A 21,902-nucleotide genomic window follows, 5' to 3' on the forward strand; every position below is an offset into this window, starting at 1 on the left:
GCATTGAATGCCATGACATTTATAAACTTTAAAGCTGTAAAAGAAACTGAAAGACTAGTAAACAAATAATAAAATTTCCTTGTGAATATCCAAATAATAATGTCAATAGTAGTCCTAACATTTTTACTTTGACAGTGATGTAATTTGCACTTATCAAAACATATCAAATGTAAATAATAATGTATAAATGTGCATAAGTTCTTTAATTCAAATAAAGAATAAGTTTTCTCATAGTTTTATGTCTGTGATAAACACATTTCTGTCAGTTTATGGTATATTGTGCTCCTCCTGCAGGACCACAATAACAGAGAATTCAGTACATGCATACAATGATTTGTAATAAACTGTTAAAATCTTCATATGCCATCGGTGAACAGAACAGTGTTGCAATGACCGAAGCCTTATAGAGACCTTAAAACGTCTGTCTGTGTTTAACTTGCACAAGTGTGTGTGTGCATCCATCGAGACGCTTGTGTGCTGAGTTTTAAAGGCTTTTAGCTCTGACCTCTCGTAAACCCAAAGAGTTCAGGCCAAACAAACAGGACATTAGGAAAACACGAATGCAATAAATAGTGTTTACTAAGGATGTTAAATGAGGCAGAAAGAGAGAGAGAGAGAGAAATGTGAAATTTCATGCACTGTTACATTGGTTCAGCTCTTGCCACCTGTTGATGACATAATGACAGTATCACGCTATTAGAATACTGGAATAGAAAGCAGCAAATGTTTGGCTTGTGTTACAGGAAGGCCACGTTACGAGTGACTCATTGCTCTTGGACACCTAAAAGTAAATCCCTCTCAGATGACTGTTAACAAGACATGATAGATTTCATTCTGTTTCAAATTCATCTGTAATACAAAATACACTATAGGATTTTTCTACAGCAAACTTAATTTTGGTATATTGCACAGAGGAACCGTGTAAAGCACAAAAGTTAAACAGTATATGTTGCTCTTGTCCATATAATGAACTTCACCTATATGTCCAAAAACTAAAAGTATCCATAAAAAGATGGTTTCTGTCATGATCTCATTCTGTGTTTCCCTAGTCCTGTACTCTTATTTTGAAGTTCTGTTTTGTAGTCTGTAGTTCTTTTGTTCATTGGTCGATGTGTTGATTGTCTCCCTACGTGTGACAGCATTAGCATGAAGTGTTGGGGAAAGTTATGTTTAACCCTCAGAAACCCAATCAATCGTCGACGATTGAAAATGGCACCTCTGATTCTTAATAACCGTAAAACGTAGCTTCTTACCGTTTTTTTCTGCTAATAGCTGAGGAGTTAGCTATCACGGGGATATATTTGGTGTCTTTCTAGCTTTTACAGAAAGTTTTTTATCCAGCCTGAAACTTGTCCCTCTTTTCGGAGTTGTTCAGCAATGCATCCAAACTCTTACATCCTAGATGTATCCACTTGATGTCCATAATTTATCGATTTTTCTATCGGGTTTACCGCTAGCTAAATGCTACAATGTCCACTGATGCTTTCTGTTTGAGTACGTCATCACGCATGTGTGCGTCATCACGCATGTGGCTTGAGGCTTTGCATCAATAAATGTAATGAAAGCGCCTGGACTTTTTTTGTAAAAATGTAAATAATTTTTGATCTGTATAATTTATAATGTTCATTTCTGTGCTCAAGGACTCCAAAGACATGAGACAACTGTTTTACAGAGGAAAAATGCTTAGCTTTTATTATTTTCTGTGTGATTACAATAAATATATAATTGATTCAATTTCTGTTTTATTTTTTTATTTGTCTTTATGGTCCCATAACTTATTTTACATTCATGTGACATCAATACAACACACATATTCTGACAGTCCAACTTGTCCTGAAAAAAAAGATGTTTGTAGATTGTCTGTGCACTACAGGGTTGATGTTTTACAAGCTTTTTAAGAAAATAAAACCAGACGGACAATACATTGTAAAAATGACCTTAGGGCTCTTAGGGTTAAAAGTAATGCATTACAATATTAAGTTACTCCCCAAAAAATGTACTAATTGCGTTACTTAGTTACTTTTCACGGAAAGTAATACTTATGTTACTTTTTAGTTACTTTTGCTTTACTTTTTCTTGGCTGAGGCTTGCAGGTGTTTTTTATGACTGAAAAGTTCTGCATTCAGAAATTGCATATTTTATCACAAAAATGTCGAGCTCTGGCCTGCCATCTCAGTTTCGGACTCAAGCTGTTCCCACACAGGCGTGTACGAATAGAGTGCATAATGTGACTACGTTTAGTTTAATTCAGTATATGATTTTTTAAATCAAATTAATTAAACTAAAAAAGTAACTTGCATTAATTTTTTAAAAAAGTAACTCAAATATTAATGTGTACATTATATTATTTAATGTGTTACTTTACTCAATTCTTCAGAACAGTAATATTATTACGTAATGCACTTTACTTGTAATGTGTTACCCCCAATAATGTTAGCATGTAGCGTGAAATCCGCAAAAACACGTATAAAATGAGGGAAGTGGTTGTCTGATCGACTGTGCAAACAGATTCAACAAGAATTTGTAGCTATGGTTTGGTAGTATAGGCAAGACAAACATATATGTCTGCAAAAGAGATGTCTGGTCACATGCAAGATCCCTGGACTAATGGTTGTTTTGCAAGTTGTCAGTGTCGCTGTCAAGGCCAACTAAATTTAATTTAAGATGATAATTGTCCAACCTATTCTCCAACCCATATGATTGCTTTAATCGTTTGTCCATTTCACCAAATACGACCAATAGATGCGTTTACTAAATTAGAACCTCTACCAGCAGCAGGTGAAACTTAATATATTATGGTATAAAATGATATTTTGGGGTATAAATTTGCTATGATGACATGTACTGGGATATGATTTTTAATTTAAACTGCCAGGATTAATTGTATTTTATTACACAACGCTATTTAGGCATTTAGGGCAAATAACGTACCCGTTTATATATTATAGGATATAAACACAACACTCAAAACAGTCACAACTTTTTAAAAATGTACTTAAAATATTCCAAGTGTACCGAGGTCAAACAATCGATTTATTTGAAGAAAATATGCAAAAGTGATGACAATCCGCTGTGAATATCAGATCCGGTGTACACCGATTTAAAATCTGCCGCCAGAAGAAACGATGATACGTCATTTATGATTGTGAAAAGACATTGGCTCTCGTGTGTCTCGTGACCGATTGCATCATTATAGATAAGAATGTGAAGCGCTATTGGCTCTTGTGACCGACTATATCATGCTGGTTTATGTTTGAATGAGATCTGACTGTGCGTTTTGAGTTCTTCATATAAAGTAATCGTGTGGCTTCAGCTCGCAAGGTTTGCAAAGCAAATTGTTTGTAATACTTTCATTCAGATTTATGCAATAAATATCCGTGACTGTACTTTTACTTGCGTGTTGTGTTTTATATGGTTGAGAAGTGGTTGGGTTTAGGGTTGGGTTTAGGGTGAGGGTGGGGTTAGATGCTCCAAAATATCTTTAAAACCATAAATGTTTATGAAGCAGTTTTTAGATTTACAAATTCATAAAATGTATCTAATCTAATCTGATGTATGAGACAAAAACCTTAAAACGTAACAACAGGTTGTATAAGCTACTGCTGCTTGAGGACACTAATCCCTTAATACCTAACTTTTTGTGTAATAAGGTGCTTGCACATTTTTGGAGGACAGTCTCTAATTGTCAGTTATACTGCCGCTTTCTATTAAACCCAGACATTTTGTTCAAAGTTTTGCCACTCATTCTTTCCAAAGGGGGTGTGTTCATGTGCTAAAGTGACATCGATGCATAGCCTAGTGTTTCAGATGTCCTGTGTCAGTCTTTGTTGGATGTAAGTTTTGGTTTCTGTGTCCTGTTCTGTTTATACTTGGGTTACCTTGTTTCATGTTTTAATGTTATAAATAAATGTCTGCACTTTGATCTGTTGCCTCTGCCTACCTCTTACCAACTTTACAGTTAATTTGTCCAAGGGCTCCTCGATTAAAAAAAAAACATAATCACAATTATTTTGGCCAGAACTGAAATCATAATTATTCAACCCTATGATATAGTCACAAAATATTTGTTTTATTTATTCATGTTCATGGACACGATTTCCTCTTTTTTTCATGTCAATGATCACGACTTTCTTTTCTTGTGTCAATTTCTAGCACTTCTAGAACTTTTTTATGTAATTTTATGACATGTTTCATACATTTTATTTTCTAGTTTTAAACTATTGTCACCTGGGGTTGAAGTACGGTTTGGGGTTTGACTTGGGATGTCTGAAATGCAGTAAACAGAATCTATACAAATTTGTGTAACATGAAAAAGAAAGTCATGCTCAGGAACACAAAAAAAGAGAAAAATCGTGTCCATTATCACAAATAAATCAAATATTTTGTGACTATACCATGAAATGCGATGAGATTGGGTTGGATTATTTTTATGATAATTTTAATTAAGATTACATTTCAAAGCAGTGGTGTCTTCAGAAACACATCATATATGATGAGACTATACATTATGATCCTTTTTCTCAGCCACTTGTTTCCCACCAGTGTGCTGCTTTAAATGTATATTGTTGTTATTGGACACTATTCTGTACATGACAGACAGATCTCTAGAAATCAGATTATAAATGTGACAGGTGCTATGAGGTGGTGAGCATGGTGTCGATTTCAAGAAGGTTTGTCTCTATTCACTTTCTATTGGACTTACACTGCTTTGGATTAGACTGCTTTGGTTTAATGGGGTGGATTTTTTTCATTGTAGGATGGTTGTGTTCACACACTGCCAACAAACATTTATGTAAAAATTAATTTTGCATCATAGGTGCCCTTTAACTGCGACAGCATTTTCTCCTCTTTCTTGTCAAAGGTGTTATTGTATCACGAGCAAGCAGAGAGTTACACCGAGAATCATGCTATAGCATCATGTATGGACTTCATTGATTTTAAAAGCAAGTAATTGTTTTGTCTCAGGTTGAGTGAAATGACAAAATCTTTACGAATATTAACAGTTTTACAGAGCGATCCGAGTTCTTATACGCATCCGCAACTTTTGTTCATGCATGCTGACACCATCAATAGACCTGATTTACCCGCACTTATTGAGATTTGCTGGATCTTTTACACAAACTAAACAACAGAAATGAAATGTGGCACAATAATCGCTTTATTATCTTGTTTTTGTTTAAAAAAAATTTTTAATCAAAAGTCAGTTGCGATTAATCGCACAGCCTTAATTCACAAAATTATAAAATAACCCTAAAAAGTCTTCTAAAGCCAGTTAATAGTCTGTCATGAACTGCCCAAGGAACGGCCTTAAGGTTTGCCAATATTAACTAAAAATCTCGACCAAAAGTGGACAACAGATTGATGGCCATGATGTCAAACATCTTGTTAACAATCATGAGATACCGGAATAATCTAAACTATTAGAATTATTAATCTGATAACCTGAACTATTTCTTTAAGAGATCAGACACAGACTATTTATCCTAGTTAAGTCTTTATATGGTTTGCAAGTTATAGATATCACACTATTTTCCAGATGTCCAGTCACTAATCCAAAGCACAAGATTTGATGCATCATTCACGTTCATGCATCATCTATCCAGCCGGATCTCACGAGAATTCGTACATATTTTATGAGTTAACTAATTAGTATGAATTCATACGAAGTTAATCGTGCAAAAATGTACGATTCTAATAAAAAAAATACCGAAACCCAACCCCTAACCCCATGTCACAGGGGTCAAGGCAAATCGTACAAAAAATCTACACATGGTTGTATGAATTCATACAAATTAGCCAACTCCTAAATCATGAACAATTATGAGGATTCATGTAGTGTGTTAACAGAGCCCTTCTGAATAGACTATAACGTCATTCATGAAATCATTAGATGTCTATTGGTTATCTGTATTACCATCTCCACTCGTCTCAATTGATGGGGGCATGAAAACATGTCAAGGTCCAAAACCAAAACATGTCAATTTGCAGAGAGCCAAAGGCAACCGCATTATACAGCAGATCCCTCAAATGAGAACATCTCCTAGTTACCAAAAAACTCAACAGACTGCTGTCCGATACGAAGTCATCAACGCTGTCTCTACTTAATTCCAAGCTTTCAATCAAATCTTTATAAACCAATCACTGTTTACAATTTTGCATCAACATTTTAGAGCTTGCAAATATTATCTGACTAGTTGTTAATGATTTCATAGCAATAAGAAAATGATGCAACATAAATGAGAGACAGATTTTTGGGACTTGGACTCGTGTCCCTCTTGAGGTTTCGGTTCTGTCGGTCAGAGACACGCCTGTTTCTAAAGCCATCAACACTTGTCTGATACTTTCAACGAGAGTGTTCAGCACTCACAGTGAAGGTTAGTCCCTCAACACCAAAGCATTACTGTAAACAGTCTGGAAAGATTCATTCTGCCTGTTCCTGATATTTGTATAGTGTATGCATGGATGTGTGTTTTTGAAAATAAAGATTAGATGATGTTTAATCCCGTCAAGAAAACTACAGACTAAAAAGTAAGCAATTTTTTTTAAAACAAGATGAAAAATTTACCATCAGGATGGTAAATAAAAAATAGGCCTAAAAAATATAAACATATCCATTCCTCTCATTTATGTACTGTATATATCCTATGCAAAGCACAGAGACACTCATGAGGCCAGTCCAAATATAACAAAACCCAATGACATGAATCACATAAAAAGTACTTAAGAAAATGTTTGCCGAAACAAAGGACTGTTTATTAAAGGACTGTTGCAATAAAACAAATATCAAACAATCTCTAAATCTAAGAACTGACAAAGCAGTAACTATGATTCAGACTCATGATGTTATTACACGAGTGCAGGTTTTCTCATCTGATTAAATTAATACTTAAGATATATATATTCAAATCTGTGGCGGATTTATGCATGGGTGACATGGGCAGCCACCCAGGATGGCATTTGGGCTGGGGTGGCACTGGGCACCTGTGAAAAGAAACGTACAGGTAATGCTCAAATGGTGCTTTTACCCCTCAGACTACGAGTGTGTGCCTCCTTGCCACCCGGATTTCAAAGGCAGTGCATTTTCGACTTCATGCAACATTGAACAAATCAATCAGTGAATGACATGAAGTATGATGGCAAGTTGAGAGCAATGCTCATCTCCTCTGTTATATGCTGATACAGATTGCACATCTGCATCCAATGCAAAATGTGCAAAGTAGGGGTATTGAGCGAGGAGAACGGGTCAATGTGGGAGTGACTTATCTTGTTAACACGCACCGGCCCGGCGGCGGGCCCTAGGGGGCGTTTTTACGTGTTTTTGTACTTTGTTTAACATCAAATATTCAATCAACAATCATAAACTTTGCATTATTTGAAAGTTTAAACACTCCAAATTCATGTTCTGAGCTTATTTTTGCAATCAATACACTGGTGTGGAAAAGATTAAATGAAATGCAGACGGAATGCATATAAAAAATTTTGTGGGTACTCACATGGCTTGCCATATGGTTCTGACAATTTCTGACAATTCCCAAAAACTTCAACGTACATTGCAAGGTAAGGGTCCACTCTTCAAAAAGCATCCCACGTTTTAATCCAAAACAATGAAAAATAGTGAGAAATCCAGCAATATCCTCCTTTGTTTACATCCGCGCGTCCGCAAAGTAAGATCGATCATGTTTATTTTCTATCAAATATCGATTTTTATCAGTGAAAATCCATCTCTTCCTGCTTCGTTAGACTGTTCAGATAAATATCCCGCCCTATTTTTCTGTTTTGTCCAATCAGAAAAGGTTTGACAACTCAAAATCTCATGCGATCAATGATTTGCCTAGATAGATGTCTTTCAGCTTGCCATAGGCTTTTGACTGGATTACACCAAAACAAAGCCAGCCAATGCATAGTGAGCAAAGCTTTGATTGACAGAGGAAGTAACCAATCATGAAACGATTACAAGGATTCAACTTACGTCAGTAAAGTGTACTTCTGCGCAAATCTACAGAAGCGCATGGAGAGAAATGCCCACGCCCCCTCCGTGCGCGTTTGTTTGTTTGGGTAGCATAGCAGCCGGCTAAGCTCTCCGGAGCCGCTGAGAAACCTCTTCAAATGTTAGATATAACATCTCCATTGTGGATCGTGGACTGCAGATGACTTTTTTGTGTTGAAAGTGTTTTGGAGAAGTTGATAAAGAGCATGATCGCGGATCAACAATGCAAGACTGGATGTAAACAAAGCGCGTCGTCGAGGAGAGATGGACCGGATTATGAGTTCAGCTGCGCTCGCTTGGATAAAGTAAGTGGATTCTTTTGTTGATTTACGTTACATTTCTTGTTTCATGTTAGCTGTTTTGATTATAAAGTAACACTGGAGATGACTAATATACGAGTTTTACATGGTTTCGTTTTTGTATGACATGTTATATAAATGCATCATATTTATAGCTATATGAATCAAATGCACAGAATATACAAACTAAAAACTAGAAAATAAGATATGTGGTGGAAAATATGAGTATTACCAGCTGAGAAATATAGGTTATTTGGCAAACATAAGACATTTGTAATTATAAATAAATATATTCATGTAATGTGTGTGTGTTTGTGTATATGTATTATGTTCATGTATATTACATCATAGTTTCTCATACAAATAGTTGTATGTCTCTAACTTTTGACTCAAACTAATATCCTCTCTTGCTTTGTGTGTGATGTGATGTGATGTAAAACAGGACTTCAGCTGACACAGGAATACTGGAACCTGGAGTGCATTTATGAGCGACCATATTCAAAATAGCAAGTATTTTGTTATAATGTGCAAATGTTTTTTTCTGAAATAGTTTTTTCTATGTTCTTTGGTGGGCAGAGAAGTTCTGAATTGATATACATAATGTAATATGTAGTCCTGACTCATTTTCTTTTTATAATCATGTCATATTGTTATCATGTGTATATTTGGAGTTTCCAAGTGCACTTTTTCTGAAAGGACGCCTGGACTTTTTTGAAATAAAAGCTCACAGAAACAACATTTTTTGGAGTATCATTCTCAAATTTGAATCACAGCATGGTCAGACATTCAGTTCACCTATATGGTGTCCCCCAGGTGTCTCACATGACCATTTCATACCTTTTTTGCTAAGTGAATGTTATTTAAAGAAAAACGGAAGTCATTTAATGTATATTTTACCTTGTTTTACTCTGTTTCTTTACTACTCTGAGTTGTTATGACTATTAGGCAACAATATGTCAAGTGTCTAGTTTCAAACAAGACCAGAATTATGAATATAGACCATAGGGTTTAAGAGCTGCAGATGTTTTAGTTTGGAGTTGTCGTTTTTCAGAAAATGCTCAAAAATATAAGTGCTAGCTAACAGGTTATACAGATTTCAAATCTATAAAAAACATTATAGATGAGAAAACATCTAGCCGAAGGTGCACATGTTAGAAAAGAGGAAGGGAAGAAACATGCAAAAGATGCATGTATGCAGTTATGTCACTCATTTTAAGTAGAATATGCATTATATGAAATATTATTAAAAATTTATTTTATTTATCAGAATTATGGTAGACTGTGTTCATTGCACATGTACAAGCCCTTAACAAGAACACCACAGTCGCCCTGTTATCATAGGAATTAACTCTGCAATTCTTGGTCAGATTTCTTATGAAGATGTAATTGATCCATCAAAAATGTAAAAAAAACTCAGGGATAGGGAGGTCTAGTCTTTAGTGTTTAGAATTCAGTAAATATAATTTATTTGTTTAAAGCGCTTGTTTGTTTGAAAGAATTTATTTGTGTTGTTAAAAATAGCTTTAAAAACTGGCGGACGCGCTGTTAAAATTTTGGCGAGGTGTGCATCAGGCTACGCAGAGCAAAGCACAGGCTACGGATAACCTATGGCGTAGCTACGGCATAGACCTTAACATGTGACTATAACTTGCACTACACTATTGTTTCTTGTATCTTGACTGTTCTTTGATTTAATATTTGGTTTAAAGATTTGCCTTTTACAGTTTGTGATGTCATTTTGCAAATTCAACAAAAATGTTGTTTTAGTGACTAAAATTGTCATAATAATTGAATAAAAAAAATTGCAAATGATTAACTACATTTAAATGCACTCTTCAACCAACCAACTCGGGTGAGGTGGTTGTTCAGGCAATTAAAAAAAGGAATACCGTTTTTCGGACTATAAGTCACTCCGGAGTATAAGTCGCATCAGTGAAAAATGTGTTTTGAAGAGGAAAAACATATATAAGTCACACTGTACTATACGTCGCATTTATTTAGAAAATGATTTTATAAAATCCAAGTCAACAGACATTTAATCTGGAAAGGTAAGTTATTCAACTAAACAATAGCACACGAAACAGCAGGCTGAATAGATGTCCGTACATGTTATAGTAACATAAACAGTTATTTACACGATACACAATAGCTTACACTCTTAGAAAGATTTACACATCTTTGTGCGTTAAGATTTTAACACACGATGTGCCATTTTGTGTTAAAATAAAACAAATGTTGTGTTAAAAGTAACACAAAATGTGTAATTTCAATAATAACACAGAGATGTGTGGATTCCAGGACAACGCAATTCTTTGTTGTCCCAGAATCAACACTAATGTGTTGTTTTTAACACATCCGTTCTAATAGCATACCTGGAAGGCTGAATAGGCTAAATTAACACGACAAGCCAAATCAAGTTCAAAAAGGTCCCGAAGTCATTCAACATCACTGAATCCATTGAATTACATAAATGCAGGAGCAGCATAGAGCGGACTCTCACGGCTGTAGATGGTAATATTTTTCTCTTGGTTCATATGAAATACTTTTGACGTATAAGTCACTTCTGACTATAAGTTTCAGGACCCGCCAAACTATGAAAAAAGTGTGACTTATAGTCCGGAAAATACGGTATATTGCAAAACTGCAATGGAAATGGAATGTTTTTTTTTCGCATTTATATTTATTATATTAATTGACATGCATTAAAGTCACATGATCATTCTTTAAATGAAGAGTTTCGTTGCAAAACGAGATAAATCCATTTTTTAACATTTTTGTCAAAACATGCTTATTATTATGTTATCATGTTATTATTTTGTTTTATGGTGCTACTTAGCTGTATTTTTTAAGTTATGAAGGTTTAAATCAAAACAAACCAACTGCAGTTGCATTGAAATTAATTGGAATGCACAACCAAAAAACAAGATTTCTGAACAATTAAAAAAACGGTGGTTATCTCGGTTTGCAACAAAACTCTTCAAATATTGTGCGGTATGTTTGATTGGAGGACAAGACAGCAGAGGTGTGTTCGTGTGGCGTCAAAAGAACCGACAAGCAAATAATTTCAGCTGACGTCAGAGGTATTCAGGCCAATCACAACGCGCAGATTAGCCAATCAGAAAATCAGCTTTTCAAATCCGTGCGTTTCAGGAAGAGAGTTAAATCTGAAGCTACAAAAAGTATGGTATATGGAAAAAAAATTTTTTTAACCCTAAACCACAAGAACACATTGCATCATACCCAATACACAAAATAACGTTGTTTTTTAGCAATGAAATGCACTTTAATGGAAACGCTTTCATTTAAATTACTTTAGCAGTATTTAAAAAAATGCTAAAGTTTTGCACAAATCTTTAATGGAAACACAGCTACTGTCACAGTCGGGTGTTTTTAAGTTTTTTTGTGAGACTGTGACAGCGCTGAGTCTTGTGGCAGAGCATGATGCCTGGGACTCTCAGTCTTATATATTATGTTTTGTCCTTTGTATCAGGATGTATGTCTGGACTAATGTTTTTGGTCTTGTCTCTTGTATGATTGTGAGCACATGGCTCTTGATGTGTTTCTTGATGCCATGTGTTCTCCTTGTTTTGCTGTGCTTTGTATTGGCACATCGAGTCTGGATTCAATCATTTCTAGCATGATGTTTGCCATGCCATGTTCAGTTTTACATTTATATTTTATCAAAGAACATTGTTTGGGTCCTGACACTGCACTTTTAGTCTTGGTTCGTGTTCCTGGTGTCAGGATTTAAACTTATGCTTTGTGTCTTGTGATCAGTGTTTATTTTGTGTTGTGTTATGCACAACTTGCGACAACAAATCATTTTTACGTGTGACTTCTTAATGGACAAATGTCATTAAAGGTATGAAAGTGATGTATGTGTTAAATTGCCTTATGACTACACAAAATATAAAAAATTTGCACCGCACATGCCTACATGCCAAAGATTACACACTTTGTCCACCCCTCCTTCATGCAGAAAGTGGGCAAAAGTGTACATAAGCTTCTTTCCTCCGAGCATTAATGTGTCAATCTTGGCTGGCAACTGGTCTAGTCTGTTTTTTCTCAGCAGACCCAAAACCCTCACGATAATCCTTTTGAAGGATCTCATCCTTCAAAACCCCTCACCTTTCAGCACCAGGCTAAGCGTCGACTTTAGCAATGCAAAAGTGAATTCATGCAGTGTCTCATGATCTCACGGCATAGTCAATATCCTGTATTATAAATCACTACTTCAGCCATATATTACTGTACATGGTAAGGCACAAATGAATATACGTCTTTTGCAATGGATCAAAATGATTCAACTGTCTGTCAGAACATGTGGTTGCACAGTCATGTAGAATTAATGCTAAAACTTCTGACATCTGGAACTATACCCTTAATAAATGATAAAGGACATCAGACATTGTAAGGATTCATAAAAGTATGCATCATCATTAAAAACAACAACAAAACAAATCCTATGAGACATAATTCAGCCTCTCGGTTGTCTTGTGTGATTAACATCACACTTCCCCCCTTCTTCTGGAACTGTTTCCTGGATCTGCTGGTCTTAACTATCGCTGAACTGTCATATCCAATGACTTTCTTTCGTCAGTGTAAAATTGCCCAATTTACAACCTGGGGTCAGGGCTCTGAGGTCACCTTTGTCGCAGTCCCAGGAATGGATGATGCCTTGGAGTGCCAGCGTTTGAGTAATGGAGGTGTACACCCTGGACACAAACATGGTTGGCATTGACAAGCTGGCCAAAGTGACCTCCTCACCCCAGCGCCAAAACTCCCAACCACACCCAAACTGTGCTGCCAGACAGCCGTCAGTGACCAGACTTAGCCTGGGAGCCTGAGAAATGTTTATTGGGCAATGTCCTTCTTGTCACAGTCACTAGTACATCAAACTTGAATGGATTTCACACAAACGTGACGGATGAAGCATGTTCTAACACTGTGTTAAGAAAACTACTGGTTTGTTTCAATCAATATAGTTGGCTCACGGGATGCACATTTAGCAATTATTGAGGTGCAAGTTTGGAACAAACTTTGGAGGTTTCATGCTTGCCTGCGCTGTGCCCACCAAAGCTGGAGCTTTATAGCAACTCTAGCAAAATAGTAAAGAGTTATTAATGAGTATGTGTTTCTGGGATTGAACCCACAACCTTTTGCATTGCTAACACAATGAGCTACAGGAATCTAAGCACTTTTAGCTGCATATTTATGTAGGAAATGGGTTCTTTGTGTGTTTGTTAAAGACGGTATACGGATGACCATCATTCCTGCATTATCCCCCAAGTATAGCCAGCTGTGTGTGTGTGTTAATGATAACACGCAGATGTAAATACTTTTCAGGTCTAGTGCATGATGTTCCTGTCAGACTGAAAATGTGTGACAAAAGAGAGAGCAACTGAGTATGTGAGCTAGAGATAGGGAGAAAAAAAGACAGTGGAACCTTGGAGCGCCAAGGAAAACACAGCTACACTTGGGAAACAATCAGCTCAATATTAAGCAGGCTTTACAGGAGTTTCAGACACTTTAATACGCAAACAGCAGGTTTTAGAAAAACTGCATAAATTTATGATAAGTCGTAAGGAGCGTCTCAGAGGAAACACAGTGCAATCTGCTCAGCTACTAGTTGTAAAGATGTCTCAGGACGGCTGGGCCCTCAGGGATGCACTTAACTAGTTCTGTGAACTGGCGGACATTTTAGCAGACCTGGCGTGAGTGTCATTTTATAATCCCACTTCTACCTTTCCAAGCCGTCAGACATTATTGGGAATTACGGTTTGCAGATGCAGCGGAGAAAGCGGGCGATAGATCGTGCTTCCCAGGAGCCACTGACTAGACTTCATACATGAGAAGAGAAAAATGACCCAGCATGACGTAGCCAAGGAGACAGCTCAAAAATATATAATGAGGGAGATGAGAAAACAGGGGCAGTGAGGTCTAAAATCACATGCTCAGATGTCTTTAACAGCACTGGGCTGAACTGAGGTAATGGCACGGCAGATAAATGGCATATTAGTATTAAGCTAATTTGAGCAAGTCTTTGAGGAAGCAATGCTAATGCATTGTCAGGGTGTTACTAATGGCGCTTTTCCATTGCATAGTACCCCACGGGTCAGGTCAGGTTGTGTCAGCTCACTTCACTTTGGCTTGGTTAGCTTTTCCATCGAGTTTAGTACCACTTCGCAGTGGGAGGGATTATAGGCGTGTCGTTATATTTGCGCTGCCTACTGCTGTGACATCATACATGTCAGATCGTTATTGGAATGCTATAGATCCCCATACATTCATTTCTCAGTCTGCCTCAAAATCAAAATTGACCCCCACAAATAAATGTTTGTACATCGCGTTTTTCACTACCTCTGTCTCACATGACAGTTTCTGTACAAACACCCATGGCGTAAGTCGACGCGCTCCACTGAGCCTCATTTAAGTTGCAAAAATTCTGTGCATGCGGACCTGCACGTCATGAATCTGCCATCGCAAACCCCAAACCTGGAAAACACTGGTATGGTGTTCCTGATACTCAACCTGTGGATGTTTTTTACTGCTAAAAGGGAGTTCGAAAACTTACAACAAAGCACAGATGACAACAGGCTTGCTCAACAACACACTCACAAAGGTAAATCTAATCTTGCGTTTAGCATGACGCTCGTCACGATTTTCTCAGACCAATCAGTGATCTACAGCGTTTTCACGTCACATTTTAGTATTAGCTCAGCTCACTTGGAACCCCAACCGAGGTGGTACTAATTAAAGTATCAGGTACTATGTACTGTATCCAGTGGAAAATTCCCCAAAAGTAAGCTGACTCGACCCAAACCGTGGGGTACTATGCAATGGAAAAGCGTCATAACGCGGGTGTGCTAAAGCTACACAGTTGCTAATTGGTTTTGATGACCTTTACCTAAGTCTCTGTGATGTTCTGTTCTCTGGTTTCATCCATGTAAATTAGTTTTTTAGTAAAAAAGCAAGGCTTTGAACCGGTTCACGGAACAAAAACGAAAACCCAAAACTTTTGATGTTTTGCAAGGAACAGAAACGAAACCAGAAACTTTCCAAAAATATATGTTCTGGAACAGAATCGTTTATTTAAAAACATGGTAACCGGTTAATACCGTTATTTTTTTTTTGTTCTTTGACAAGATTTCTGTGCAATGCTCAGTGAAGTTCACTTCCGGTTGTTGTTGACTCATGGGAAAAATTTGAAGTTGCCACCAGCAAGTAGCTCAAGCCCAAGTCTCTAATGCTCAATCATAAGAGGTAAATATCTACCAAGTATGTCAAGATGTTTTTTTTTTAATACTAATTAGTGGTGTAACAGGTCACAATTGATCCGTACAGATCACGACCCATGGTTCAGCTCGCATGCGATTTGCGGATTAATATTCAAATTTAAATAGGGTGAAAGTTGATCATTTGCATGTGTTTCAAAGGCTTGCAAATGTTAACACTGAATTGATTATAAACAATTTAATGACAAAAAGGGGATAAAGTAAACAATTTTCTGTACGTGCAGACACATATGTGGTTGAATATGTCCGGTCCATCTCCAATCAAACGTGATTATCCCTATGCCCTTCAAAGATCAGAACTCTTGATGTATAGACTTGAGAGAGAGTTGCTCTACTGTGTCTCATACTGTAGTCCATTAAAATACATTTGGGGAATAAAGCACTAAAAAACAACGTAATTTTAACTTTATGTGGAGCGACTGTTTATGCTGCATCTCCTTCCCGAAGCGCCGTTTGACATTTGTCCTCCATCTGTGTGTGAGCGAGTGTTTAAGTGTCAGAATCTCAGAATTACAGTTATGCCGCTTACATAATGTGACCTTTTTTAATGTTTGATGACAGAAACTTAAGGAAAATTATGTAGAATAATAATTTAAGTTTAATGTCCTAATGATCAGACTACTTATTTGTATGTCCCACAGCTGACATGGAACGTTATTAACCAGTTCGGGAACTTTATTTTTTTGTTCTAACTGGTTCAGGAACGTCTATTTCGGGTTGAACCGAAAACCGGAAACGTTAAAATACTGTTTCTGTTCGGAACAAACCAATTGGGGAAAATATTCTGTTTCAAAGCCCTGTAAATTAAGATTTTTATCCTCATCATTCATAAATCAAAACAGTGAAGCAAAAATCTACTTGGTTCCATGAGGCAGGTAAAATATAGATATGACCCTCGTCCCCTCCAAAAACCTCTGAAAATCGCAGCACTTAATGTGTTAAAACAGAGAGGAAGATGTTACCTTGGGGGGCATGGCTGAGTATTGCAGGGCACCACACCACTGGAGGGCCGGGTTTGGGAGTTACAGTAAGAGGCGTTCACCTGAACTCTCAGATCCCTGTAGCATGATGATTTAGTGACCATCTGACCTGAGGACAGAAAACATTGTATCAATGAAAAAGAAGACGATTATTTTATATAACGCCTTTCCACAAGCTCAAGGTCGCTTTCAGGAAGGAGACTGGACCATTACATACATAGACAAAACATAGTTTAAAACTAACATTTTTGGAAATACATATCAAACAAGTATGTTTTCAGTTGTTTCTTAAAATAAATAGGGAAGATATATTGTAAAGAGAGGGTGGTGGTGAGTTCCAAAACTTGGGGGCAGTGACACAACATGACCTTTCGCCTACAGTGGACAGATGATCTAAGACAAACTTTTCAGCAAGCGGCCTCACTTGTGTACGGCGCATCCCTTCATGCCCCAACAAAAATGTATGACATAAAGCTTAAAATTTGAATTAAACAAAACTTATTAAATTATATAATGTATATTGCTGTTGGTTAGGTCCCTTATTTTTCTGAGGATGCACTACAAATAATTGTATGATAAATGAATGTAGGTGTACCCCCTGGCACCATCTTGCGGTTCCCCAGGTGGCCACAGCCCCCAGTTTAAGAACCACTGATCTAAGAGACAGATAAGGGCTGATAAGGGTGAAGTAAATCAGCGAGACAGCCAGGTGCAAGTCCATTTAAAGCCTTAAATGTTAGTATAAGTATCTTAAAGCGATACTCCAGCCAAATTTCGAAATTACCCCATGATGTACTCACCCTCAAGCAATCCGAGATACACATGTCCATCATCTTTAAGACGAACACATTTGGAGTTATTTTAGTAAATGAAGAGTTTCGTTGCAAAACGAGATAAATACATTTTTTAACATTTTTGTCAAAACATGTTTATTATTATTTTATCATGTTATTATTTTGTTTTATGTTGCTACTTAGCTGTATTATTTAAGTTATGAAGGTTTTAAATCAAAACAAACCAACTGCAGTTGCATTGAAATTAATTGGAATGCACAACCAAAAAACACGATTTCTGAACAATTTAAAAAACGGTGGTTATCTCGTTTTGCAACGAAACGTCCTTGCTTTTCCAAGCTTTATAAAGGTAGAAAACAGGGATCAGGGAACAACTTCTAACTTTAAACCCCCAAAATGTGCATCCATCTTTCACAGAAGTAATTCAAATGGCTAATATATGTCTTTTGTGAGTAATCGATGTGCAATTTTGTAAGAAAAATATTCATATTTTAAACGTTATAAACTATAATAACTAGCTTCCGATAACAACACCATCTTGGATGTCTAAAATAACTCACAATGTGCTTGTCTAAAGAGATGATGGACTATGTATCTCGGATTGCTTGAGGGTGAGTAAATTATTTGGTAATTTTGATATTTGGCTGGAAAATAAAAATAAAAAGTTAAGTGAAGCAACAGGTAACCAGTGGAGATCATGCTAAAGCGGAGTGACGTGAGCTCTGCCCCTGGTCGAGGTAAACCCTCATTTAGGACATACTGCAACCTTTGTTCTCCCAAAAGTGTCTACTTGGCTATAATCCAAAACATAAATCTATAATCCTTCGGCAACTTTATTTGAGTAGATCTAGCTGTCACAAAAACTGTGGCCATTGACCTCTGACGCTGTTGTTCTCAGAGGACATGTTATTTCAGAGTTAGTCTGGAGGGTGTTTGACCTCTGGTTTAAAGGACACAGTAAAGCAGGTATTGTTCATCTTCATGGCTTCAGGCTCTCTACACACCCTTACAGAGGACTAATTTCAGGTCTGGTGTTAAAGGGGAGGAGGGTACAGCCCATCTCAGCACAAATGATGGGAACAGACCTGGGCTTGCTGGCTCACCTGAAGGTGAACTTTTGCGCTATTTTGAGTTACACCTGTGATAAGAAAGCTGTGGGTAGCACCTTCAACCTACTGTAGAACATATGCACCTCACAATGCACCTTTAACATCTGAAGGACCTTTCTGCATCACAAAAAGTTCTTTACTTAACTGAGACTAACAGAACCAGTTCCTGCTGCTGTGAAGCTCTTTAAACCACTGATCCACTGGTCTCCTATCATCGTGATGCCCACCCAATGTCTGACCAGCAACAACCAAGCGCTTCCCTTAATTTCAACATTTTTAATAAATCTTAAAGTATAGAATTTTCTTTTTTTTAACTGATCACCCAGCGACAACCAACCACTTTCCTTTTATTTATAAGTTATTAAAACTTTTAATTCACATACATTTTTATAATATATAATATAGTACTCAATATATAGTATACTTATCCCACAGGGTTTTCCTCCTAGGAGTTTTTTCCATCCCCTTTGGAGTCAGCTGACATTAGCTTAACACTGCAAAAAATGACTTTCTTACTTAGTATTTTTGTCTTGTTTTCAGTAAAAATATCTAAAAATTCTTAAATTAAGATGTATTTTCTTAATGAGCCAAATGACCTAGGATAATAAGTCTAGTTTTTAGACAATGGGGCAAGAAAAAATATCTTGAAATAAGTTTACTTTTTTTCTTAAACACTTAAATCAAGAAATCTTTTTTTTCTTCATTGGCAGATTTTTGGCTTGTTTTAAGCACAAATTCACTTAAAGTTTACAGATTTGTAGATTTTACCTTTTGGTAAAAGTGAAAACATTTTAAATTTACCATGTGCGTTTATACTAATAGACTTTTTAAATGTGAATGCATCTAACATTTTGTCTAAAGAGCCAACAACAAGAGTATAGTCTACAAAGTAGGAATAGAAAATGAAAGTTGTTTCAGTTTATATAAAATGCCACTGACTCTAATATTGATTTGAAACATTATGGTTAACAACAAGAAGGTTGCCAGTTTGAGTCCTGCAAGTAGTGACATGAACAGTACAGTATTGGCTATATACTGTAGTAAAATGGGTTAAACGGAGCTAAGGGTGTTACATTATTATTAGTAGCTGAAAGCAAATCAAATTAGACTAAATATTTAAAAAATGAACAATGAAGTGACATGACTCTGTGAATGACAGGAATTCCTGTTGATGTTCTCTTGAGTGCAGATTCTTTGTGGGTCTGGATGTAAGCCATCAACGCTGTGTGCTTGTGCAAGACACTGAACCAAAGGTTGCTCTACTTATTCTACCAGGTACTGTCCCTGTAATGTGTTAGCACTGTCATTAAAGCCTGCTAGTCTCTCACTAGCATCAGATAGCGTTAGCCCACCTAAACCAAGACCAGAGTCTGTCGAGACCAGAACAAGGCCAAGACTTTGAGGTACTGAGACCAGGACAAGACCAATACCAATGCGTACCTTCGAGGTACCAATATGTACCTTTTGAGTGCAAAAGGTTTCGCTTCAGTAACAACTTTTGTATCTTCTTGTACCTTTGTTTTGAGAGCGTGCTCAAATTAATCTGAAAGGTCCATAACTCTAAACCTATAGGGGCGGTTTCCCGGACAGGGATTAGACTAGTCCTAGACTAAAATAAATGTAAGGGCTGTCCAAACTGAAAACATCTTGCAGTGACATATCTTAAAATACATCAGTGCCCTTTCTTTTGCCTCAAAATGCACACAAGTAATGTTTTTAGTAAGGTATGTTTGTTAAAAATAGTTATATTTCCTAATTTAAATAAGGCCTAGTCTTGGTTTAAGCTAATCCCTGTCCGGAAAAACCACCCCATAAAGTCATAATAAAATAATACACCAAAACAGTGCTATGTGTTCCTCAGAAACACTTCTGCTATGAATTTGCTTGGAACTATTTTAGTGCCGAAACAGTAAAAACTTTATTAATATGAATATTGCATTTGCATTCATGCTTTCATTTTTGAAAACAACTGTTTTTCTCTTGTGATATTGCTAAATTATATTACAACATAAAAAGCAAGATGCTTTTTTATTTTGTCAATGTTTGTTTTAATTTCACTGACATTTTTGACATAATAATAACAAAAAATCAAGTTACTGACTGCATTTGAAGCAGAATGTTTAACATCCAATCTCATTAATGATGTTATCAAATAAATCAGCAATTTAGTGATATCCATATAGATAAAATAAATATTAAAATCCTGAGTCCTGATGAGACATGACCAAAACCTTCAAATAATGGTTTTAAGATCGGTCTTGAATACTACAATACTGGAGTCAGATGCTGGGGGGCTTTATAATAACAAACGTTTTGAAACAACTATGTTTTTTATTATGTTGCACTGCATAAAATACAAATATTTTGAGCTATCATAAGCGTGGTTTAGATATTACAAACTTTTATTAGTTTTGACTTTTGACCTCTGCATCAAAAGCATCTTGTGATTGTATCAAGACGCTAAATTAAATTACTTTGTATATGAACATCATAATATCCAACGACCATGATGCAGCGTGTTTATAAGTGGGTGTGTTATATAATAACACATAGTTATGTCATCGCTCGGCTCTCAAGTTAGTCTCAACAGGTCAGATGAGATCGCTCGCTTCCCCGGCCAAGCACCAACTTCAGATCTTAATGGTAAAGGGGCAACAGATGCTGCTGTATGTTCAAAAGTAAAGCAGGTTTCCTCCAGAATTACTCAGGTGTTATGTTTATGCAGACTGCCATAAGATAGTATGCTTTACCTCCGGCACAGGTGGCTGAGCACTGCGATCGAATGATGGCCCAGGTGTAGTTGTGTTTGGGTTGATTCTGCTTGTCTGTATCTTCTTTGGATAGTGTGTATTCCCAATGAATGCCCGGGTTCCAGCCCTGCAGAAGCACCTGTGCAGGAATTCAACAGAATTTTGCCGTCAACCACATAGGAAATTATAAAATGTTCTTCAATATTTCAAGACATTAAAGGATTACTCCACTTTCATAAAAAAATCCAGATAATTTACTTACCCCCATGCCTTCCAACATGTTTATGTCTTTCTTTGTTCAGTTAAGAAGAATTTAAATTTTTTAGGAAAACATTACAGGATTTTTCTCCATATAGTGGACTTTAGTGGACCTCAACAGTTTACAGTTTCAATGCAGTTCAAATGGCTCTAAACGATCCCAACCGCGGCATTAGGGTGTTATCTAACGAAACGATCATCATTTTCGCAAGAAAATTTAATTAATAAAAAATATGTACTTTTAAACCACAACTTCTTGTCGTACACTAGTCATGTGATGCGTCAGCGTGACCTTAACATTAGTTAACTACATTAGTTAACATGAACTAATAATAAATTACACTTATACAGCATTTATTAATCTTGGTTAATGTTAACTCTTTCCCCGCCAGCGTTTTTAAAAAAAGTTGCCAGCCATCGCCAGATTTTC

At 36.5% G+C, this 21,902-nt stretch overlaps 1 protein-coding gene and 1 long non-coding RNA gene across 2 annotated transcripts in view; one reads left to right on the plus strand and one right to left on the minus strand.

The window, feature by feature from the left end:
• adamts16 (ADAM metallopeptidase with thrombospondin type 1 motif, 16) overlaps positions 1 to 21,902 on the minus strand; it is a 93,675-nt gene that overhangs the window by 14,021 nt on the left and 57,752 nt on the right. The window contains exons 17-18 of the mRNA XM_073871844.1: positions 21,215 to 21,353; positions 16,544 to 16,670 (exon numbers count right to left, since the gene is read on the minus strand). Coding sequence (XP_073727945.1) covers positions 16,544 to 16,670; positions 21,215 to 21,353 — 266 coding nt within the window. The remainder of the gene's footprint in view (positions 1 to 16,543; positions 16,671 to 21,214; positions 21,354 to 21,902) is intronic.
• LOC141367199 (uncharacterized) lies at positions 7,686 to 9,024 on the plus strand. Its single transcript, XR_012371424.1, has 2 exons — positions 7,686 to 8,292; positions 8,729 to 9,024. It is a non-coding gene; the product is annotated as an uncharacterized lncRNA (long non-coding RNA).

Source organism: Misgurnus anguillicaudatus, chromosome 10 (assembly GCF_027580225.2).
Source record: "Misgurnus anguillicaudatus chromosome 10, ASM2758022v2, whole genome shotgun sequence".
Taxonomy (NCBI): domain Eukaryota; kingdom Metazoa; phylum Chordata; class Actinopteri; order Cypriniformes; family Cobitidae; genus Misgurnus; species Misgurnus anguillicaudatus.